This window comes from Motacilla alba, chromosome 4 (genome assembly GCF_015832195.1).
Source record: "Motacilla alba alba isolate MOTALB_02 chromosome 4, Motacilla_alba_V1.0_pri, whole genome shotgun sequence".
Lineage (NCBI taxonomy): Eukaryota > Metazoa > Chordata > Aves > Passeriformes > Motacillidae > Motacilla > Motacilla alba.
Genome location: NC_052019.1, coordinates 36982238 through 37004909, shown reverse-complemented (window position 1 = coordinate 37004909; position 22672 = coordinate 36982238). Strand labels below are relative to the sequence as shown.

Here is a 22672-nt window from a genome sequence, read left to right as displayed (position 1 = left end):
TACAAAGGATGTTAGCTATCATTATTACCATGGAGACACAGATACTAAAGGGACTCATTTGGAGTTACTCAGAAAGTAGTAGGAAATTCAAGTAAAACCCTTTTACAATTCTCTGCTCATGTGGTGACACCATCAGGATTTTTTTCTCTTTGGTACATAACCAACATGTTGTTCCAATGCAGCTGATCAGTCCATCTGTATTCAATTGCAGTTACAATGGGGAAATGAGATATTGTATACAGACTCTGCATGATAATGTGGCCACTGCCTTGAGCTGAGCACAAGACTGGAAAAAATATGTGACCTTAAGAAAAGCTTGAACTTAGCAGTAAACTGACTCAGTGCCTATGCATGAATTGCAGATTGCTCTATAGCTTGGCCCTAGTTTTTAATTCTGTCACTCACTTCCTACACAATAATATGTCTTAGCTGAGCAGTCCTTGCTAAATCAGAGACAAGCTAACTTAAATATCTGTATTGTTGTATTAGTTAAGACCAATTTTCTTTTGTCAAGTGTAATGTTTCTGTCAATGGCCAAAGCAAGAGCATAAAAAATGGGGTCCTATTTAGGGAATCCCTTGATATCCTTTCCTATTCAGGCAATCATTGGGCTAGGAAATCCTGATATGGACCTCACAGATACACACACTTTTGTGTTCCAAAGTCTTTTATGGTTCTGTTCCAAATCATTGTGTTTAATCCCTTTTTCAGATTCATTTATATATTTGGCCTGCACAAAATCCTGTGTAATGTTAAGGTGCAAGAGCAAGGCTTTGTTGTGAGTATCAGTTTTTGGCAGGAGCAAAACATTTGTGTAGCTCATTTATCACAGCATATTGTATTTTCTGTGGTCTGTGAAGCTGCTACTGAAAGCAAGCTGTGACAGCTATTGAATGCCTAGTTTGGAGGCAAAGATGTTAGCAAAGCTATTAGAATTTTGTTATAGCCTGGGGGACAGAGTAAGCCAAATTTTCTGTGAGATTCTTTGAAGTGCCCATCGTTACATAGTGATATATGTGGTTGTTTCAGCCTGGTTTATCATCCTTAATACACAATTTGATACAAATTTTAGAGAAGTAAAATATTTTTGCCCCTTGACAAAGAAGGCCATTTAACAATCAGAAAGTGTGGTTAGAACCATGAATGAGTATTAGAACCGTCTCTAACAGCAAGTCTCAACAATTTGTGTCTGGCTCTGGGGAAGGTTTCTACTTGTCTTTTGTCACTAGAGTTTTTTTACTTGTTTTGTCCTACTCTCCTTTTCTCCTCTGCTGTTGAACTTAGCTCCAGTGTTATCCTTCTTACTTCAGTTGTCCTGAATATCACCAATATTTTATATTTAATGGTGAAAGAAAGGTCAGTGCACACTATTAATCTATTTGTAAATATATTTTCCCCTCTTATTAGACCTCAGATGCAATGTGTGTGTGTGTGTAGTGACAGCAGTGTAACACTTCATTCAGGAAACTTTCAAGAACATGGCAATGATTTCCTCTTGCCCTTACAGTTTTGAATCATGAAACATTTTATATGGGATTTATCAAAACGATGTAATGGTCTGAGGAATTTTAGTTCTGTTTTAAAAACTAACTTTGTTCTTCAAGAGTCTAATATTAAAAAAAAAAAATCAGTAGGACTTCACCTCCCTAAATACTTTATCCACTCTGAAAAACAGTTTTACTGGTTTAGAAACAGTGAGGGGACTATATGAACTTTTAACCTCATCCCACCTTTATGGCTTTGGTACTACAGATAAGGAACTCCAAATTAATTTCTTGAATGTCACTTTTACAAAGTAGCCCAAGACCTGAATTGCCAGGATTCAAAACAAGGCAATTCCAATGGCCTTTAAAAAAAATGCGCCTAACTTCAGATGTCTATGTTGCTTATGATGTTAAGATAATTATAAAAGGCTAAATTTTGATTTCCTTATTTTTGACACCAGGCAGCAAAGAGTGATTTGCCAATACAGAAACTATTTCCACTGATGTCTTTCCTATTCACTCTTTTATCTATTTTACAAAACCTTCCTGTCTTAAAGGGAAATATATTTACCCTGATTAGGGTAGATTTTGCAGAGATTTACAGAAAATCTTTGAAAAATTCATTAATTAGGAGTGCAGCTCCAAACGTTTGAAATATATCCTTTTTATCCCTTACTTTTGGCTTTAGGGAAATAGCTGAATTAATACGACTGACATGACTGGAGAGAATGCCATGTAAATGAAGGGCTCTTTAATCCAACAGATTATGCTCATGTGTCTTCCATCATTTCAAGTCTTAAAACCAAGATAGAATATCCTTCTCAGAGGTAATGAAAATGCATGGCCTTTCTTATAAAGCTGATGATGATTTCCTTTGGCTTTGAAACTTGTGAGTCCCTGGGATTCTTGTTCACAACAAACAGCACTTGCAAGCATGACTGATATCCACAGAGTTTGAACCATCTGTGCATGTTGCTTTCTAAAAGCCCTCTTTTCACATCTATCATGTGGGACCTAATCTAACATCTATGGCTTATCACAGACTTGCTAGGGTAATAAGCAAGAATAGCTAAATAAAAAGAAATAAAAATATACAAATGGGAAACATTATGCCAATTAGGAGGCAGAAAGAAATAACACATTTATTCATTTGGCATAACTGCTGTTACTTGAAGATAAAGCCAATATTATATTCCAGATAGTTACCCTTCTGAGTTACATCTCCCTAAGGTTAGTGCTGGTCTCCTAAAGTGATGCTGGCTGCTTTAAAAGTGTTAGGGTCAGACTTGCCGCTAGCCAGAGATTAGTTATCGATGGGATTGTGTATGATGTGACCTACAGCAAATGCAGAGAATAGGGTAATAGCATATCTGTAAAGGATAAAAAAAGATATGGTGGCAATTGTAAGAAAATAATTGGCTTTAATTACTGGAAAATTATGCTACCTGGGGCCCCTGTGGATTAGAAACATCCTTAAAAAGAGCTGAAAGAAAAAAAGCAGAGATGCAAAAGTATTGGTTAATTCTGTAAAAATCAAGGCTGTTTTCCATTTGTTTGGGTGATAAAGTATCATTTTTCTTAGGCATTACTAAAAAGCTTTTAGCTGTTTGTTTTCATGTTAGTGGGTTGCCTAAAATGTTTACATTTTACCTGGCTAGGCTTGTACTAAGACAGTAACTCTTGCCAGTCTTCCTCACAGATGCAGAAACTAGCTTATTTTCTTATTAAGTAACATCTTCCAAGTTCTTGGAACTGTGTTGAAAATAAAATTTCATATAATCCACCAAGAAAACTGAAGTGGTCTTTCCAGTCTTCTACTTCATTAGTAGTTTTTGTGGAGAGGCAGACACTCAGAGAGTTTATTAAACTATACATTCCATATAAGGAAATAAAATAATTTTATATTGTTGGAAGAACTTTATCTACCTCTGTTAATGCTTGATTTATTGGATGAAACTGCAAGAAAGTATCTCAAGTTTATTATTAGCCAAATGTAGAAAAAGGTCAAAGTTCTGTGTACATCAAGGAACAGAAACACTTTGGTGTTAATTTTTCCCAGACCATATTACAGCATATCCACTTTTTATGTCAATCCAGATCTGATATATTATAATTAAAAATATTATAGTATTATAATTTAAAAATAAAAGAAAATATAATCCTGAAGGTATTCTCCACATTCTATACATCCATAGGTAATCTTCTAGCTGTAGCCAGATTTGTTAACGTGTTTCTGGGATATGAATTCTTGAAAAGCATCAGCAAGACCCTTATTCTTCTCTCCTTGTGACTTCTGTGCTTTGCAGGGTTGCACAATAGTTTCCATAATCATTAGGAGAACTTTGCAGGGTTGCACAATAGTGCGGAGTGCAGGTACAAGAGAACGGGCAGCTAAATGGTCACTCAGAAGTAAGAGCCAGGAAGCGGGGGGCTGCTGTGCCAGGCAGCTCTCTCCAGCACTGCAGCAACCTCCTCCTCAACTGCCCCCACCAGGGCAACACTGGGGGCTCTGCTCCCCACACGGAGCCCTGCCCTTCCCTTCCTCTGTGTCCTCTCTCCCCCAGGGGCAGATTGTGTCACTTGCAGCAGATGGCTTAAACCCAGCTATGAATGAGAGATGTTATTTGCTCGTGGATGGATGAAATGAAAAGGGAAACCCAAAGCTTTAATTTGCCATGTCATTTCTTCCTATGCAAACAGGTTGCCCATCCTTTTCCTTTTGTCTCAAGTGGCTTCCTCCATGAACATTTAATAACAGTGAAAGCTCTCTCCCAGGAGACCAGAAAATGTGCATTAAGAGGATCATGGAAACAGCATGTGCATATGGGATTTCACTGCCATTGTTCAGTTTGCATTGTTCAGGATATTAATTTCATTACAGATGCTTCACCACAGTTGGGAAAAAAACCCCTCTCTCTAAATTAAATTAGCTTATAGCAAAACCAGGTAATGTGGCAAAATGGAATTGCATTTTGCTTACATTCAACCGAATTAGCATTCAGCTCTCTGAAAATGAGAGGTGTTTTATTCAACACTTCACCAATTTAAGGCTTACTTAATAATGGTATTTTGATTTTGTTTATCGAATTCAGATTTGGATGAATGACAATACAACCAAAATATTTGACAATCACATTTACCTGAGAACTAAAATCAGTCTTAAATTTTGTTTACATTTATCCCTGTATAAAAATATTATTTTAATTACACAGACATATCAATTTGTTGTTGTATAAAATAATTTTTGCAATTGAGCCCAAGATAAAAGTTCCTTGATAGCAACATTAGAGTTTTCATCATTTCTACACATGCTTATGAAAGTGAGTTGAGATGGGAATACTTCCTGTTGAGCGGCACTGCACAGGAGGCACTGCTAGTTTGGATCCCCCATTAGCACCAGCAAATCATGTAAAATGGGACAAGTTTGTCTTCAAAGACAGTGTTGGCACCCTGAGAGCAGATTTGGGGCTGCAGGCTCTCCCTTCACTTTGTCACTTCATGGGTCCTGGCTGCACCAGCCCAGCCTGACCCTGTGGAGGGGCCAGCCCCATCCACTGCACCACCTTGCCCAGCTATGTCAGTTCCTCTCCAGTGGATTTACCTAAAAGCTGCAGTAATGTGGGAATTGAGCAAAGGATTGCTCTTAGATATGCTGCTCAAGATGGTGTGGATGGGTGACTAAATTAAATGGCTTGAGACTGATGCGAAAAGAGATGCTGGACTGGAGGCACTGGAATGATCCTGCCAATGGGAGGGGTGCTGGGAAAGCCACATATCTGTGCTAGTTTGTTGTGACTCATGCTATTTATAACTAGGGGGAAAAGAGGGAATGAAAATTATTGTAAGTATTACAATAATTTGTAATAATAATAATTTCTAGTAATAATTTCTGCTGTGAAACTTCCAATGAAGAAAGGTTGTGCCTGGCCCTTATTTGCTTGGGTTGCCTGGGCTGCTGAATGGCTGACTAGATCCTTGAACTATGTTTTACTTGGAAATTCTGAACAGTTGCACATAAAGAAACAGCCATCTGATATTGGTGGAAAATCACAGTGCTTTCATCCAAACAATGAGTAAAACTGAAGCCACTAATCCAAATGGGAAGCCTTGGAGAATCAGTTCAGTTGAAACTTTCTGAAGGTTTTGTACCTGTTGCTGAGTATCAAATGTTTGGGACGACAATAACCAAGGAATAAGAGACTGCAACATTTCTTTATTTTTTCATTTTGTTTGCATCTGGCAGTGTCAGGGTAGTGTCCATTCCACCATGTCCCCTCTTCAGCTACTTTCACTCTCCATTCACAACCACATCTGACTGAATAACCAAGAGCAGTTCCTTTAGTACATCCACGTGCCTTGGCAAACCAGGGATTTTCTACCACAGGTACAGAGTAATTATTCACAGACTAAAGTTAAATACAGCAATCAGAATACCTTTTACAAATTAGAGAATACCTTTGCAAATTGCAAGGGACCTCAGTTTATTAGTAATCATAGCCTCATTCTGTTGGATCAGTTTTAATTTTTTTAACATAGTTACATCAGCTTTATCTGACAAAACTTCAGTAGAATTAAATACTATCCTGAAATCATTAAAACCAGATGCCATACAGAAGGACAAGAATGGAAGTGACCCACGAGACAATTCCAACCTAAGATTTTGGAGGAACGTATCAGTTGATATTAATAGTGAGAAGTAATAGTGGCTAAGACCACCTTAAGTGCAATTTTCTAAGTAAATGATTTCTGTTTCCCAACTCAAATGGAAAACAAAAGTCAGAACAAAAATCATTTAAAATCTAACAAACTGTGGATTTTACAGGAAATAGAACATTTTGGTTTTGAGTATTTTAAATGTTTCTGAAATGGATACATTTAGTAATGCAATGTCTTGTCAAAAAAAAAATAGGCAAATTGTTTTTCACTTTCATTTTCAGTCTTTTTTTTAGTTGAAAAGATCTAGGGAAAGATCCACTGTATTGTGCTTGCTTATAAAATGCTCTGATGAAATCCAAATGTTAATAAATATTTTCTGCAGATGATTTTTATTACTGCAAGATCTCTAGTTAGCTTTTTCACAAAGATTCTTTTATAAGGTCAGCCAGTCTCTTGAAGGCCTGCAATGAAAAATATGGTTCACATTTATATTTCAGCATTACATGAATAGGGAACACGTCAAACCTGTAAAGCTACTAAAATTGCCCTAACTGTATAGAATCTATATTTTATAATGCAAATTTCTGCTGATATTCTTTCTTTTCCATTTATAAAATCATGTATGGGGTTTGACTGCACAAAGCTTCTGATTCTCTGATAGAAAATAAAAGGCAGAGATTTCTGAAACAGAAAAATGCATATATTGATGTTCAAAGGTTATTTGAACCTCAGATGTAACTTCTAACAAACTAGTGATCCCTGAAAGAGTATCTCTTTTAACTTAATATTACTGCCTGGGGACTCCAAAAGTGAAAAAAAGGAAGAACAGTTGAGTGAGGAAGCATATAAAAATACAGCTTGACTGTCAATAGTATGGTTATGAATTACTTTAACAAAGAAAAAGGAAAAAAATACAGAAGAACTAAAATGGCAGCAGAAGCACTTATCTGTTATAAGCCTTTGCAACTGCATGAAAGTACAACTACAAATACTGAGCTCTTTCAAGCACTGCAATCAAATCAGTATTAAATCTGCACAAATAAATGTCTCCTATCTTTTCTGCCACTTATTTTATAGATAGAGCCAAATAACATCAAAAATGCTGCATCAAAAACATCAAAAACACATAAAAGATTAGTTCCTGATAATAATATCAGGAATGATAATAAATAAATAAAAATAAATAAAATAATAAATGAAATAATAATAAAATAAAGCATGTATGTAAATTGTACGAAAGGAAAACAATAGTCTTTCTTACAAAGAATTGCCAACACACACACACAAAAGAACACAGGTAATTCAATCTCAGAATCTTGGGAATCCAAAGTCTGAAAAATACATGATGCCTGCTAATGCTTAAGCAAATACTCTGGCTTCAGTAAAGCATTTATAAATAATGTCTGGGAGGTTTAACTGTGAGACACTGTATGTATGAGATACACAGAGAAATTCTAAATGGTCCTCAAAATTTGGTATCTTGAAGATCATTTGGATGAGCATCTTGCTTAAGGAACAGCTAATACTGCTGTGAAAATACTGCTTAATCACCTACAGACTAAAACCTATAACATTCAAGAAAAAATATAAGGACAAGGATGTAAAAAATAAAGGAGCATTACTGTGTGAGAAGCTGTCTTGATAAGAATGTAGAAAAATTAAAATCTCACCAGATCCATCTGGGCAGGAGAAGGCAGAGAGAAGGAGGCTCTGACATAAGAACTAGGCTCTGAACTATCAATATTGAATGCCCCTCCAGGAACCAGTAATACCTACAAAAAACACAGTTATTACAATTTCCACATTTTTAAAACACTATGTTAAATTAAATTTGAGAAAGTTCAGTGCTTACACACTTGTAGTGTGAGCATGGTGTAATATATTCTTTTTTTTTCAAAATGAGGAAACAAAAATATGCAACCTGTAACCAGACTTTTCATAATAAAACCAAAGGGTCTTCAGTTTTGGTTACCAGGTCTTGTTCATATCATCACAATGCTTAGAATCAACTGGGGTGTAGCTTACTCAGTGCTGGATCTCATAAATTGGAGAAATAAAAACAAACTTAATTTCTCTCATTAAAAAAATTTAGTCAACAGCCATCATACATATAGGTTTATATATTAATATTATATATATCTCATATATAATGACATTGTACCATATGTTACATTGGTTTCAATTTAAGTAGACTGATAAAATATCAATATCTGAATGGAGTCATTAAAATATTTTGTTAGTCAATGGCTATGACATAGTGCCTGACTTGCAGACTTAATGATGGTGCACAGCAAGTCCCCCTGCTTTCTTATGTGTGCACATGTGGATAGATACAGATATTTTATCCCTCCCTTTTTTTTTAAGATCATAAATCATTAAATCACATATCATACTTCTTTCTTCAAAGCCTTTTCCATTATCAGCTGCTGTGTATCAGAAATACCCTTAATTTTGATCCATAAGAACATGCCAGCAGCAGGAGGGTACCATTCTGCCAAGTCTGGAGAAAGAGAGTGGGAGAAAATGAAATCAAGTAAGAAACTTTTACCCCACTTCTAATGGATACATCATAGATTCAGTGATGTTTTAGATTTGCTGATCCAAACATTATTATCACTATTACTATAGCAATTTTTTGTATCTTCTTTTAAATTAAGATCACTATTTCAGAGATTTTTTACAAGAGATCTTTTTAGAGATTTTCTACATCGAAAGTATAAGAACATAATGAAGTGAAATACAGGCTCTTTGTAAAATTGCTTTAAATAATAATGTGGCTTTTTTTCATCACCATCTCTCTCCCTGTCCAACCAGACAGCACAAAAATGCAGCAATAGAGAATTTGTCCTAAGCTTAATATTTAATGGAATTGATTTGCTTATAGTGCTTATCTGTCACTTTAGTCAAGAGATGAACTTAAGTGATTTTTCTTGAGCACAAAGATGATAAATAGCTAGCAAAAAAATTTAAGTGATTATCTGTTTTGCACTCTGACCTTTTAGCCACTTGTCAGCAGCAGTGAGCATTGCATCCCGCTGGATCCTGTAGAAGTCCACCACTCTGAAAGCAATTATCAATTCAAAGTCATGAACTGATATCCTTTCAGAGTCTATTCATTTCTGAAGGCAGAAACAAAGCTTTTCAACTTGAACAACTCAAGTGCACATTTAATAGAAATATAAGCATATCCTGGGTGGGCACAACACAGTATATTGTGTGTATAAAACTTTGTATTTGTATCCAAGAAGTCTTTACTGCTTCACTGCATCTCCAACAGAGCACTGATCAACCAAACAGAAGAAGTCCCTGTGTGGCTGTTTCTTCAGCTTTACACATATCATAAAACCTTTTATATATTACATCCAATCTGTCTATTATAGCAGTGGATATAAGTCCTGTTAACAATATTTACTGCACAAAGCACACACACTGAAGAAAATTAGGAACTTTACATATGCAAATGCACAGACTTAATATTTGTGCGTTTGGGTTGAATTTGTGTAACAGGTACGCATGGAAATGACATTTGACAAAGTAAAAAGCAAATCATATGATAAACCTGTCACAAGTATTTGACAGCTTTCCCTTTTCTAAGCTTTTGAACCTATCTCCTTCATACTGTAAAACTTTCAAATAATTTAATCTCTTATTGGGAAAAATGCCCCTAACCCAAGTTTCACCATGGACAAGTCACGTGCAGTGGCTTTTGTTGACATAAAATGACACAGCTGTGCAACAGAAGACACAAGAGAAATGCCTGATACTGAGTTCATAATTCAAATGCAAATGTGTTCCCATCTCTTGAGAAGACATCCTTAGTAATTTGCATAATTTACATAATTTTACATTTGTATTTTTAAAAGTACTTTCTGAACCAATAACTTTGATTTATTGATGTATTTTATTACATATGATACATAAATACCAATACCTCCAGGGACTTAAACAGTTTTGGGGCTCAGTATATCTACTGCTACATTCTATATAAGAGAGTAAACCTCCTTTGTGCAGCTTTTACCAAATTTGCAAATCCTGTTACCATTTAAATTACATGTTGAAAACATAATTACTAAGATGAAACTTCCCAAAAATGTAGCTGCTCCAAAAAACAATCTTTTACTCCAAAGCCTGATCTAACACCTCACCCTTGTACAAGTGAAATCAGCTAGAAGAGATTGCAGTCAGTTGTGGGGCCTCATCAGTAAGGTTATAAAGAACTGCAGCCCTATTTTCTTTGGTTTAAGTGGTAGAATGGCCTTTGAGCTTGATGAAGGCTGCCTTTTGACCTACAAGAAAGAGGTAAGTGAAGAGATGCATTTGGGATTTATTTTTTGGGAACTACTCAAAGTTGAGCTACAGTGTGGTCCAAGTTCCTCTGTGAGGTTTCTCTTTATGTTCCTGAATCTTTAAAACAAAGCAATGCCAAGGCTGATGTGTCTGGTTTGGTTTCTTTTTCAAATATTCCTGTTAACAGTATGAACATCAAGGGGACACAAGTGGCTGTTACAGTGAGATATAAAAACTTGCATGCTTTGCTAATGTTGCTGTTACAGGCCTTTGCAGAGTGTAGCACACTCCTACTGAAGTGAGAAACTTGGGCCTCTAATGATATCCAAGTAGGGCATATAAAATGAGGCACTGACTGTCAAGAGAAACTATGCTCCTCCTGCATAATAAATGAAAACTAAATGTGTGTCAGTCAGTACGCAAGAAATGTCTTGTGAGTTAGATGGTAGCCCAGTGCTCTCTCTCTCTAACAGTGAGAGGCAATGTTCAGGAAATGTTTAGTGTGTGTAGATGAACTTCACTGTTTTTCCATCAATATCCACAATCAGGAGATCAAGCATGGCAAGAGTGTAAATTCCTGCTAACTTAGTGAACCCCCTTTATAAAGGCTATATGCTGACTCTTTCTCAATAGGTCCTGTGCTCAGAGATCTCAGCTTTTGCCATAGACCCTAACACTTTAGCAGGGATCAAAACTTTATTCACTGGCTTGAAGCTTCCAGGATCCTCTCAAGTTCCCTTCAGGTGGGAGCTGCATGATGTCTGTGCCAATGGACTGGCAGATTGCCTGGAGCGGTAAGTGACATGCCGTGACCTCCCTGTCTGCAACTTCACACTGTGTCTCTTCAGGGCTCTAGTGTGAACCCAACAGTTTTGGTGACCTGTCTTACCTGCTTGGCCTAATACCGGTGCCAGTACCTCCTCTGACTTGTTTGTTACAAAGAATGTTTGCTGCAGGAAACAAGTAGCAGAATGACAGATGATGGAATTCAGCATAGGACATAACCCTACCTGTCTATATGCTCCAAGAAACCCTTTTGTCCCCACTGCTGAAGCAGCTGTGATATCATAATCTAAAGAAATAAAACACACCATCAATACCATGTTTTAAACAGGACTGTTCCACAATCAAAAGATCCATGGCCAGATGCATTATTTAACATTCCCCAGACATGAAATTGCATGCGGTGTCTCTTGGAGCCCTTTATAAACACAGGTGCCAAGGTTATTATAGTCCATGTTACTGGTGTCTCCAAGGATCATGGCAGTATTTGGAAACTGGGGTGGGGGGAGGGAAAAATGGATGAAGAACTAAATATGGTACATGGGGAGAAAGAGGAAGGCAATATATATTGCTTTACCTTCCTGTCCACATCGGCCTCTCTGCTTTAACAGTGACGAACTAATGGAGCTGGAAGACGGAAGCCGTATTTAGATGTGTTCACTGTCTCCTTTCCTTATTACTAACCATAAAGGGGCTGTAGTTGTCAGCTTGCTTTGAAATGTCTTTGTGGGCTGCCAGTATTGTTTTAATTGAAAAGTAGAATAAAAAATAATTAATGAGTGTTTTTTCCATACTGTGCTTTACACTGAAGTTGTAAAAAACCTACCAGGAAGAGAAAAAATATTTCAAAACTTGATTCTTGAAATCTGAGGGTTAAGGGATATCAGCTGAACTATCCATGCACTAAGACAACCTTCTAGCTCTGGTTCCAAGTTCTATGATGGTCTCTCTTCCTTTGGCAGAATTGATAATGAATGTGCATAAACAAAACTGCAAAAGTGCAGAGCAACTGTGAAAGCACAAAGCCGTTTGCTTGTGGTTTCTTATAACTTGGGATATGTTGTCTTCTCTAAATACAATTCATTTGGTGGCTTGGTACTTGCCTGTGTGAAAGTGCTGGTATGCATTGTTGACACCTGAATGTGTAGAACAACTCTGTCGATGAGAGGCTTGGGACCCGTCAGAAAACCAATTCTTAAACTGGAAACCAACCAAACAAAAAGTTACTGCAGAAATGCAATGTGCTAATACTTTGTCTGAGTTTTTTGTGGGAAAACATGCAACGATGTTATTGATAGTGTAAGAATCTCTTATGTATTCAAATTTATCTATATCTTAATACTACCCTCAGATTATACAATTTAGAAGGCAAGCATCAAAGACATGAAATAAAAACATTTAAGAGGTTTTAATGCTTATAGTAGCTTCTTAGTTATGAGGCTTCAGGACAAAATCTATGTTTGGAAGCTGGCCTCAGCAGTCATTAAGATAACATGAATCAAAGGGAAGGAAAGACAAGTTTTCCCATAATAAAAGATCATGAATGCTCAGGCTTCATGACAAACAGATAAGTGGTAAATGGCTTTACTCTATCACTCCCTTTCAGTACTGCAGAAGGAATGGAATATAAATTGATAAACAAGATGGTTACTTATGCTTCAATTCTTACTACCCATCTTTACAGATTGGCTGAAGTTTTTATTTGAAGAAAAATGGAACCAGTAAACTCATATGTGTCTTTGGAAAAGATAATACTGTGTCATGCCATTTTGTGATGTCACTTCTGAAAATGCAACCACACTTTGTGTTATGTTGTCTCCTCACTTTCTCTAGGATGGGTTATAATCCACTGGCTGCCAATGCAGCCTTCACATTACTTTTTTCTATCTATTAGGTTAACAGACAAAAGCAAGCTAAAAATCAAATACATTGACTTGTGTGAAATGGAAAACAGCCAAGTTGGTCCTTTTTCTGGCAGGTGGAAACAACCTGAAAGAACTGGAAGGCTAGGTATCAGTAAAACCCTATGAACAGTTTGTGAAGAATGATAGTTTCCTTTCTGTATTACAAGTTCAGGGAGCTTGCAGGAATACTAAGAGATAGATAAAAAGGGAAATGGGAAAAAGAAGAGAGAAAAGCTCCTAAGAGTTCCAGGAACAGAGCTGGAATCCAGCATTTGTCTTTCTGCCTAGATGGTGCCTGCAAGAATGGGCTGCCTGGGGGAAGAGGCTTAGCTATCTGCATCAGAAGAGAAACAGAACCTGGAGTAAAATGACTGCCAAGAGATGACATGAAAAGTGAGAAGACTGCGAAAAGCCGTTGATTCCGAAGTTCATTCCACAAGTGGATAGTCAGTAAATGAGAAAACACTATGGCATGTCTCATCACTTCATATGAAGTCTTGCATCTTAACTGAATAGGCAATGCTGAGTGGTCTGCAGCTGGCCTTACCCAGATGAGAGAATTTTTGAGAAAGAGTCGGTCCTGATAACTCGGCCATCCACATCCATTGAGAGGAAAGTTGGAGCCCATGGCTTGGAATGAAAAATAAAAAATAAAATTCAAGGTGCTAGTAAGGATTATAATGGAATAATTTTCTTTAATAGGAAGACACAATTAATTTCTCAAATGTGTATTCCAAGGAAAACATTGCAGTAACTTGCTGACAAGTGATTGCATAGCCTAGCTTTCTGAGATGTGATTACAATATTCTGTGAACATCTTCAAGAAATCAGCTTTGTTATTTTTTGATGATTGCTTGGCCTACTGTTCGGCACACAAGTGTTCATTTTAAGTATTCGTATGATGCCATAAGAAGGAGAGAGAAATGATTTTTCTGCCAAGATTTCTTGTGGAGTAAAGAGGTATTGCAATTTCTTAAATGGAATCTTGCAGCATTTTGCTTTGCTATATTAAAAAGTGAAATCAGAAGATAGGACCAAATTGTGAAGATCTGAGTCCAGCATACCTTTTCCTTATCAAGAATTCTGTTTTTAACACCTTCTCCCCTACATTTTCTTACAAAGCTTCACAATACTATTCAATAAGTGAGGCAGTTTTATTGCCTCCTTCCATAAAAACATATTTCAAAAGAGAAAATGCTGACCTTTATCTTCTACCAATGTTTTAGTGTTTTGTAAGACCCATTTTGATTTCTGAAGTTGGTACTTTTAAGGGTACTTTTAAAGACTGACTAACTGTAGATTCACGTATGAAATTTGCAGAAAATTTACATGAAGGGAAGCTGCCTATCCAGTCCCATATTATATGTGGTGCCTGGGAGAACTCCCAGATTCTCCAAAAGGCAAAGGGATAAAAATGGGGTATAGCAGATGCAGAGTAGGCAGTCTTCTGCTGAATGAAAGAAGAGACAGGAGAGAGGAACATTAAGAGGCTGCAAATTTCAAGTGCTGCTTCAGTGACATACTTGCTTTGCTCTGAACACAAAGTCTTTGTCATTTTCTGATTACTGAAAAATTCTATCCTGTATGAGGCTTGACAAATTTGAACCACTAATTAACAGGATGTAAAATACCACAAAGGGGAAAATTACTGAAAGGAGCCACAGACTGTGAGGCCTTGGTAGGACATGAAGAAGAGGCATGCAGGAAGGTGTAGGGTTCAAACTTTAGCTCTCATGAAAACTTAATTTCTGCCCAGAAAATAAGGTGTTACTAAGGATTATGAAAGAAAAGTTACCTTTTCAAATTGAAGAAAGTAGTAAGGATCATCTTCTATTATGAGAAAATCATATTTTCTTGCAAGCTAAATAAATTTATAAAAAGTAACAAAAGGAATACAAGTTAAAGACACTGCAAATTCAGAAATTCAGTCAGATTTTTTTTTAACCAGCACCATATTATGATTCTATTGATTGGCCATTCATTATATATAAGCCTCCATGATAAGAAGCCTTCAAGTGCCCAATTTAGATATCAAAAAATTTAAGAGTAATCATGGTACCTGTAGTACACAGACCCTTGTATGCAACTGAAGCTCTGTTCCATGTGGCATTCAAACTGTGCAGGCAACATGCAGTAAATCCAGGAAGAAGCCCATGGCAAAGGTACCAGCTGCCAATGGGCAACCATTGAAAAACAATTTACCTAAGGCATAGTCTACCTCTGAAGAGCTGCTGTGGAAGAGATTCTGCTAGAAACAAGCTCTAGGAGGAATGTCTACTGGACCAATAATGGGCCAAATACCAAACATAGGATACCTTCAACTGAAACAAGACTGATATTTATCTATTTCCACCTACAAGGTTCACAAGACCACAGCTCCATACCTGGTAAATCTCCTTTTTGCGCTCTGTGGTCAGTGAGTTGCCAGTTGGGTTGCATCCGTTTGGAATAGTGTACAGGAATTTGGGGAGGTGATTGCTACAATTTTTTACATCCTCTGGGCTCCAAGCAGACAGAATTTCTTTTAAAGCTTTTGGAATAATGCCATGTTGGTCACTAGGAATATTAATTATATTACAACCCAAGGGTCTCAGCTGTTGATAGAAGGAACAAAACTGTCATAATTGTGTAATTCAAAGGCCTTTCTTTTGTCATTGTCACCATAACATTTCATCAATACAAACTCTTTGTTTTTGATGTTATAAATATCTCAAGCTCCATTTGGTCATGAGTCAAATAAAAGTTTGCCTGAATTTGCTGTAAGGCTTGTCAAACTCAACACATTACTCTTTATTTGTGCTACTAAGCCAACTCAGAGGAAATAGGTAACTCCTATGTTCAATTGCTGCTCTTTTCTAGGAAATCAGATTTGGTTTTTCAAGCGGAAAGGGAGTTTGTAAATCTGAACTGTTCTCTCATGACTTCTCATGCTCTCACAACAGACAGTTAAGGTCACAGCACCTTTGTTTCCTACTGACAATTTACACTCTACTTTGGTGGAAATGTCAGAGCTTTAAGCTACTCTTCCCTGACAAAGGGCAAAGAATCTGTTCTCTCAATAGATATATTCAGCAATATAAAGGAGAATGAAATGATGCTACTGCAGTGACATGTTGACAGCAGCATGAAAAAAATATAGGTAAAATACCAATGAAAAAGTTTGCTGTCCCTCCTCTGTGGAATTTCAATCTGTACCATGTAGTGCTCTGCATTTTTAAGTAAAGCTGCAAGCTGCTGCATTGTCAAAATACATACCTAAAAAAGTACAGCTGATTAGACTATATATTCAAATTTCAGACAGTAAGCAATAACAATTTATTTTGATGCAAGGGGGACAACTGAATTTGTGGTGTATTTATTCTAACCCTTCTTGCAACTCTTATGCATTTTGAGCTGGCATTTAATTTTAAACTGATTAAACTACTTTTCAGAAGTAAACTTTGTTGCTTTTGTATAGTTCTCACTAATTCATATCTTTGTACTCATATATGGGTGCTTCAGGCCTATTCCAATATTATACTATTTATATCTATTGTATACTCTGATCATGAAATACTTTAGGTAAACATGCTGACATGTTAACACACCCACTTGTTTTACATTTAATTCAACCAAACTAGGTCCTGATGGCTTTCTTTCCAGTCCCATATGTGATCTTAGCCCTTGAATGAACTAGTGCTTGGAAGAGGAACTTCAAATAGCTTTCATAGAACTTTTAGTAGGAAACCTTCTATGAGTTAATATTTATGAAATTAACTGGTTGGACAATAAAATCTTGAGTCTTAGATATGTTTTTATGGCAAATACAGACAGTGTTTATAAGACTGCAGATCAGGCATTAAACTGCTGTTTAGTTCAAATGTAACATTCACAATGTTTTGTAGCTAAGGAATACTTACAGCTGCTAGTGTCCCCGAGTATGTGGGTGCATCCAAAAGGATGTTGTCTCCAGGATTAATGAGCATTTCAAACACCTGCAAAAGAAAATATTCTGTTTTAAAGATTGTTCAGTTTTTATACATGTGCTTTGTACTTTTGACTTCTTAGTGGAATTAAAAACTTTGATTAGATACTAGTAATTCCCTAACCATATCAATATCTTATCTGTGAGAAAGGCAACGAATGGATGAAAAATCTGGTTTAAAGCCAAATTAAGATAGGTTACCAACTTGCCATGGAAAGACAGTGCTCTGAAGCACCCTTTCTACTGTATGAGTTATAGAAAGAAACAACTAAACAGCAGTGAGAGTGGACTGGAAAGGGTAATTATTTCAGGAAGTAAAAAACCCAAAAAATCAGGAAGTAAAAATGAGAAGAAACATATTTAAAATAGAATTATGGTAAAGCATCTATGCACTTATTATTGCACTACTTGAATAAGATATGTTATCTTATAGCATGTTTTCTACACAGGCTCTTTGGTTACCTGAATTTCCATGCAGTCCTGACAATCTAGAAACCCACGCCAATTTTATTTAATTTCTCTTATCTTGTATATGAACCTAGAGTAATTCATATCTATGGAGAAAGAGTACATGAAACTGTCCCCTGCATATAGTTATAGAGTTATAGAGGGCACTTGATGCTGAATATAGCTGAACTGATGGAAGAATAATCATCTCTCTGAATGAAATGCTTCTAACATATAAATCTTTTGGTCTTACTTTACACAAGCCTTCCTGGCTGCCAGTTGTGACACACACTTCCATCTGTCCTTGCTCAGGACTGTAATTGGCAGTGGGGGGATCATGTAAGTTCCGCTGGAAATCTTTTAGCCAAGACAGCAGCTCTGGAATCCTGAAAGGAATAAGAAGGCACATCTAAGACCTTATATAGGCCAAAGCTAGCCTGTTCCTCTAAATCCCTGCCAAATCTAGCATGCAGTCCTGAGTTTGATTTCAACTGTCACACAGATACACTTAAATGCAATTGCTATGACTGTTTTATCAAACTAGGAAAATGAGATAGGCACCTGTGATCCATACACCAAATAACCATAGTGAAATCTGGGCAGAAATTATTTGCCAAGGATGAAACAGGGTGGAGGCTGAACAATACCCACTCCTAGAAATGATCATTCTGCGCTCAATTGTGGCAGTGTGACAAAGTTCATAATGCTGCTTGTAACCTGCCGCAGATTACAAGGATTTCTAAAACACGTTTTCCAAAAAGTGTCATAAGATTTTGTAGGATATTCACATATGGCTGGTTCATTTAAATATTAAGAAAAGTTTTAACTGATGCCCATATGTCTCTGTAGGTACACAAGTATTTTTGCAAATCTGTCCTCACCTCAGTGTTGTCTGCTGAGAAGTTTACATGAGCACTAAAGAAATATAACGATATGCAATTTTTGTGCCAAAAATGACAATTCTATAAATACCTCCACTCAACTACCACAAATTCTACATACTGACTTTAGTATATGGTGCCAAATGAAAAGAAATACTCCAAAACATAGAAACTATGTGTTGTAATGCAGTATCTTTTAAATACAATCTGATTTGGGTGTCTGTATTCTCAAATACTAATAGCTAGGAAATGTTCTGGCTTGAGAAATACTAGGATTAGGGTTTTAAGTGATTTAAGTGCTTTTTTTTCTTTTTACATAACTCATTGAAAAATTTTCCACTTGAACTCAGATGTTAATAGTGAGGAAAATTGAAAAAAAACCCATGGGTTTTTAGAAGAACCTATTTTTTGGAAAAAAGGGCTTTATGAAAAGGTTTTAAAAACACAGATGACTTAATGCAATAGTAATGGATAACATGATCCTTAGCTTCTGGTGTCTTGAAGTGCAAGCAGCTGTGACAGATACCCTGCTGAGGCTGAGTACTGGAGAGCTCTCTTCATCAGATCTTCCCCAATCTCAATAGGTGTTCCATGTCCAATGTCAACAGTTGCTCTCTTAAATGGAAAAACATTAGGATTTGGTGCCCCTCCAGCCAGAGAGATAAGAGATGGAGGAGACTTCTGCATCAATTCAGCTAGAGTAAAAGGAAAACATCTTGGTTACAATTTGATTATTACAATGGTGATCATGTTCTTTAATCAATATTTAATAATGGTCCAGAAAACTTGTTCTATTTTTCAATTTACTCGTTTAACTATCATTAATTCAAAAGAATAACTCTTCTTAAAGTCAGCTTTCTGCTTGGATTAAATAGGTGATTGGGGGCCCCAGGAGGGAGATACTGTTAGGACAGACTGAAACAAAAAATCATTTTAAGTTAAAAAAGCTATTTGTAATTTATTTTGAAACAATCTGGACAGCTCTATTACAAAAACTATCATGACTGATGTCTTTTAAGCTTCAAGAATTTAAAATCTAAATGATCTTCTGTTTAGACTGACGAAATGGATGGCTTTGTTTTTTGTTCTATTTTTCCTTCAGTCTCAGTTCAGCTGATCTGGCAGCTATACTGACAGATGATTATAGCTTTTCTATAAGGGAATGGAAATGTTTCTAGCAGCCCAGTTTTAGTGGCAGAGGCACTGTGTAAGTAATTTGCTATGAAGAAAATCTTAATTCCTGCTTTTAAGTCACAGTTTCACAATCATTCAGATCCAATCTATGCAGTGCAGACCAGACCTTAATCCAGCAAGGGCACTTGATTGCATTAAATCTAAGAATTCAAAATATGGGATTCATGCTGGCTTGACAGTTTTACATCAGACATGAGAGGACAAATGACACCAGATCTGGCTTAAAAGTGGCCTGTTACTGAGTTTATTTTCCAGTACTTATTAGCAGGCTTGAACATGGGGAGTTAATTCTTATCAGTTATTTCACCAATTTGTATTACGCCTGTGACTTTTGGCCTGGTAAAGAGAGATTTACTTTGTCATCAAAATTGCAGACTCAATATGTCTTTCTACAGGAACTGTGCTGCTTTAATACTTCTCTTATGATGCATATTAATGTATCACTTGAAAAAGAGGCTGTCTAGAGTGAATTACATGACTTAGCTGTACCTGTATGAAGCATTTTAAGCAGAACAGCAAATGCCAGCCCCTTACCAAGAGGGGAAATTGACCCCTGAAGGCTTAACTAGTGATGTATGTCTCATGCTTGGATTCTGTCAGGTCTCTGTGGGTTTCAACTGAGTAAACAACTAGGCAGTTTAGCTCTTCCATCTGTCACATGGAAGACAATGTAATGTTGTAGCCTAAAGATAGATTAGTATGGAAAAGGAAAGTGTAGTAATACTGAGTGGGTGGGGGTGCTGAGGCATTTATGAACATGAACAGCATACAGGAAAACGAGGTGGAAAGAAATGTGCTGGGACTGAATTTCAAGTCACTAGCAGTTGCTTGCTCCTGGACACACAACATAAACTCAGTTGCAAACTGTGCCAAAAGCCCAGGTTCAGAGACAGTGGCAGAGACTTTTCAGACAGAGACTTTTCAGACACTTTTCAGACACAAGTGATAATTCCAATTCATCTGTCTGGATGGGTTCCTGAAATGGTTCAAGGCTATTCACTTTATTTTTCTTTATACCTGCTTGGCATCTCTGCTTGACAAAAGTCAAGTTGCTTTGTCAGCTTACAGCATGATTTTCTTTCAAACCTTTTAAAGTCTTAAGCCATGATACCCTAGCACAGACCAGAACATAGAATGGTACTTTCAGAGAAACTGGGAAGAAGGGACATGTACTCACTCAGCAGTCTAATTGGAGATGCTTTTCTTGCTGCACTCACAGTGGTGATGAACCTAGAGTAATTCATATCTATAAAGAAAGAATAATTAGTTGGACATGAAGCTCGAAAAGGGAATAAGAACTGCAGTGTGGTTTTAGTATGTGCATCTTCCTCCAGTAATGCTTTTGATCTGGGTAATTTGTGGTATGCCAGTGAGCAGGAAAAAGCCCCCTTCCCCTCCCTTTACTGTCAGCTCTGGAGTTTTAACAGCAAATTACAAATCTGAAGATTTTATGGATCTTAAACAACCATCAGCTCTTTTTTAGTTAATGAGAATCCGGCTTTATTTAGCTGCATTAAGCACTGCATTTGAAGTGTTTTTAGGATTGCAAGCCATCATTATAAGTCACAACACTTGTTTGGAAAGGATAATTATGAACGTCTTTCAAATGCATTTGATGAGTGTTTTCCTCCTTTTCCCTGGTGCCCATAGAGTTCACTACCCAGTGGCCAGTGCAGTCCAGCAGGAAGCCCGAAGGCCTGGAAAGGCCACAAGAAGGCATCTCCTTCGAAGGGACAGCAAACAGAGAAATGAAATGAAATGGAAGGGCAAAGAGCAGCCACAGAAACACGCATGTGCCAGCAGTTACTAGAAACGATCTACCGAGCAAGGCCGCTTTGAAAAAACACATCTCGTGTTTCCTAAAAATACCTCCCTTGACTCCGCTCCCCCCGCAGCCCGGCACAGGCGCGGTGCTGCCCGCACGCAAGGGCGGGCTGGGGCGCTGTTTCAAGGGATAGCTGAACGCCGCTTCGCCGCCTTCCCGAGGCGATCCCGAGACACCGCCTTGCTGCCCACCCACCCCCAGCTCCCCCGGAGGGAGCACCGAGCCCCCAGGGCTATGCCGAGCTCACGACCGGCGCCGTCCCGCTGTGCGGGTGGTTCGGTGGCGGCCGCGGGCACCTACCGGCGGAGGGCGCGGAGCCGGCGGCCGGGCAGGGCGGGCAGCGGCGGCCCCGCTGTGGGGCGTGCGCCGGGCCGGTCCCGCTGTGGCCGTGTGTCGGCCCTGTCCCGCTGTGGCCGTGCGCTGGCCCTGTCCCGCTGTGGCCGTGTGTCGGCCCTGTCCCGCTGTGGCCGTGTGTCGGCCCTGTCCCGCTGTGGGGGTGTGGCGGGCCGGCCCCGCTGTGGGGCGCTGAGCGCACACGGGGCCCTGGCCGGCGCTGCCGCCTGCGCGCTGCGGACAGAGCGGCAGCGAGTGGCAGCGCGGGCCCGAAAGCGGTCCTAGGTGCGAAAGCCCTAGAACCAGGGGCTTCCTCACCGGCTCTGTCTGTGTAGTCCCAGCGAAGCGAGGGCTGGAGCCCGATAGTGCGGGGAGAAGCGAGGGCAGCCGGGCAGGGGGCACGGCCAGGGGCTGGGCAGGACCCGCCCGGCAGCGGCGGGGCGAAGCGGGGGCTGGCGGTGGGGGGAAACGGAGGAGAAGCACAGAATGGTTTTGCTTGCAAGGGACCTTCAAGATTATCTAGTTCCAACCCCCCTGTTAAAAACGGGATCAGACTCCTGGTACTAAAAGTGATTTCAGCATTTATTATAAGAAAAGGAAAGGCCTGAAGCAAGGGGGCTTGCGGCCCGAGCAGGAGCGGTCCCGTCGAGGGTGCTGCAGCGCCGGCGCTGGATCTTCTTCAGCAGCGAGGTCCCCGATGTTCCAGGTGGAGAGGCGCAGCTTCCCTGGGCTAGATGCCCCTTTTTATCCCTCTGGATTGTTTTCTTGTCCCTCTGGATTGGTTTATTTTTGGATCCTTCATTTGCATGCACTTTCTTGGCCCATTACAGTTCTATCCAGGCTGGCTTGTTTTGCTTGGGGAGTGATGCATTTTACTTAGGTGTGTTATGGTACGTTGAGTACCGTATTTCTTA

The 22672-nt window shown here is 38.4% G+C and overlaps 1 protein-coding gene across 3 annotated transcripts; it reads right to left on the bottom strand.

The window, feature by feature from the left end:
• Nucleotides 1–5677: 5677 nt before the first annotated feature.
• Nucleotides 5678–21938, bottom strand: AADAT (aminoadipate aminotransferase). Of its 3 annotated transcripts, XM_038134542.1 has the most exons (14): nt 21726–21938; nt 20778–20846; nt 18933–19101; nt 17779–17911; nt 17014–17088; nt 15499–15708; nt 14910–14975; nt 13662–13744; nt 12314–12410; nt 11438–11499; nt 9136–9200; nt 8534–8640; nt 7811–7912; nt 5678–6601 (listed from the first exon to the last, which is right to left on the bottom strand). In XM_038134542.1, exons 2-14 carry the CDS (start codon nt 20842–20844, stop codon nt 6560–6562), a joined length of 1278 nt encoding a protein of 425 aa, XP_037990470.1. In that variant the 5' UTR covers nt 20845–20846; nt 21726–21938; the 3' UTR covers nt 5678–6559. The 3 variants fall into 3 exon arrangements, 2 of the variants coding, with proteins under 2 accessions (XP_037990470.1, XP_037990469.1); XM_038134541.1 differs by lacking the exons at nt 11438–11499; nt 13662–13744 and adding an exon at nt 11317–11377 and having other exon boundaries at nt 21726–21860; XR_005256672.1 differs by lacking the exons at nt 5678–6601; nt 11438–11499 and adding an exon at nt 11317–11377 and having other exon boundaries at nt 7878–7912; nt 21726–21860.
• Nucleotides 21939–22672: the final 734 nt, after the last annotated feature.

Coding starts and splice junctions, on each gene's coding strand:
- AADAT (XM_038134542.1), bottom strand. CDS start 20,844: ATGAATTACTCTAGGTTCATCACCACTGTGAGTGCAGCAAGAAAAGCA. Junction 14,976..15,498: donor GCAAAAAGGAGATTTACCAG/GTATGGAGCTGT, acceptor AAATTTATTTAG/CTTGCAAGAAAATATGATTT. Junction 9,201..11,437: donor TTCTTGGAGCATATAGACAG/GTAGGGTTATGT, acceptor AATTGCTTTCAG/AGTGGTGGACTTCTACAGGA.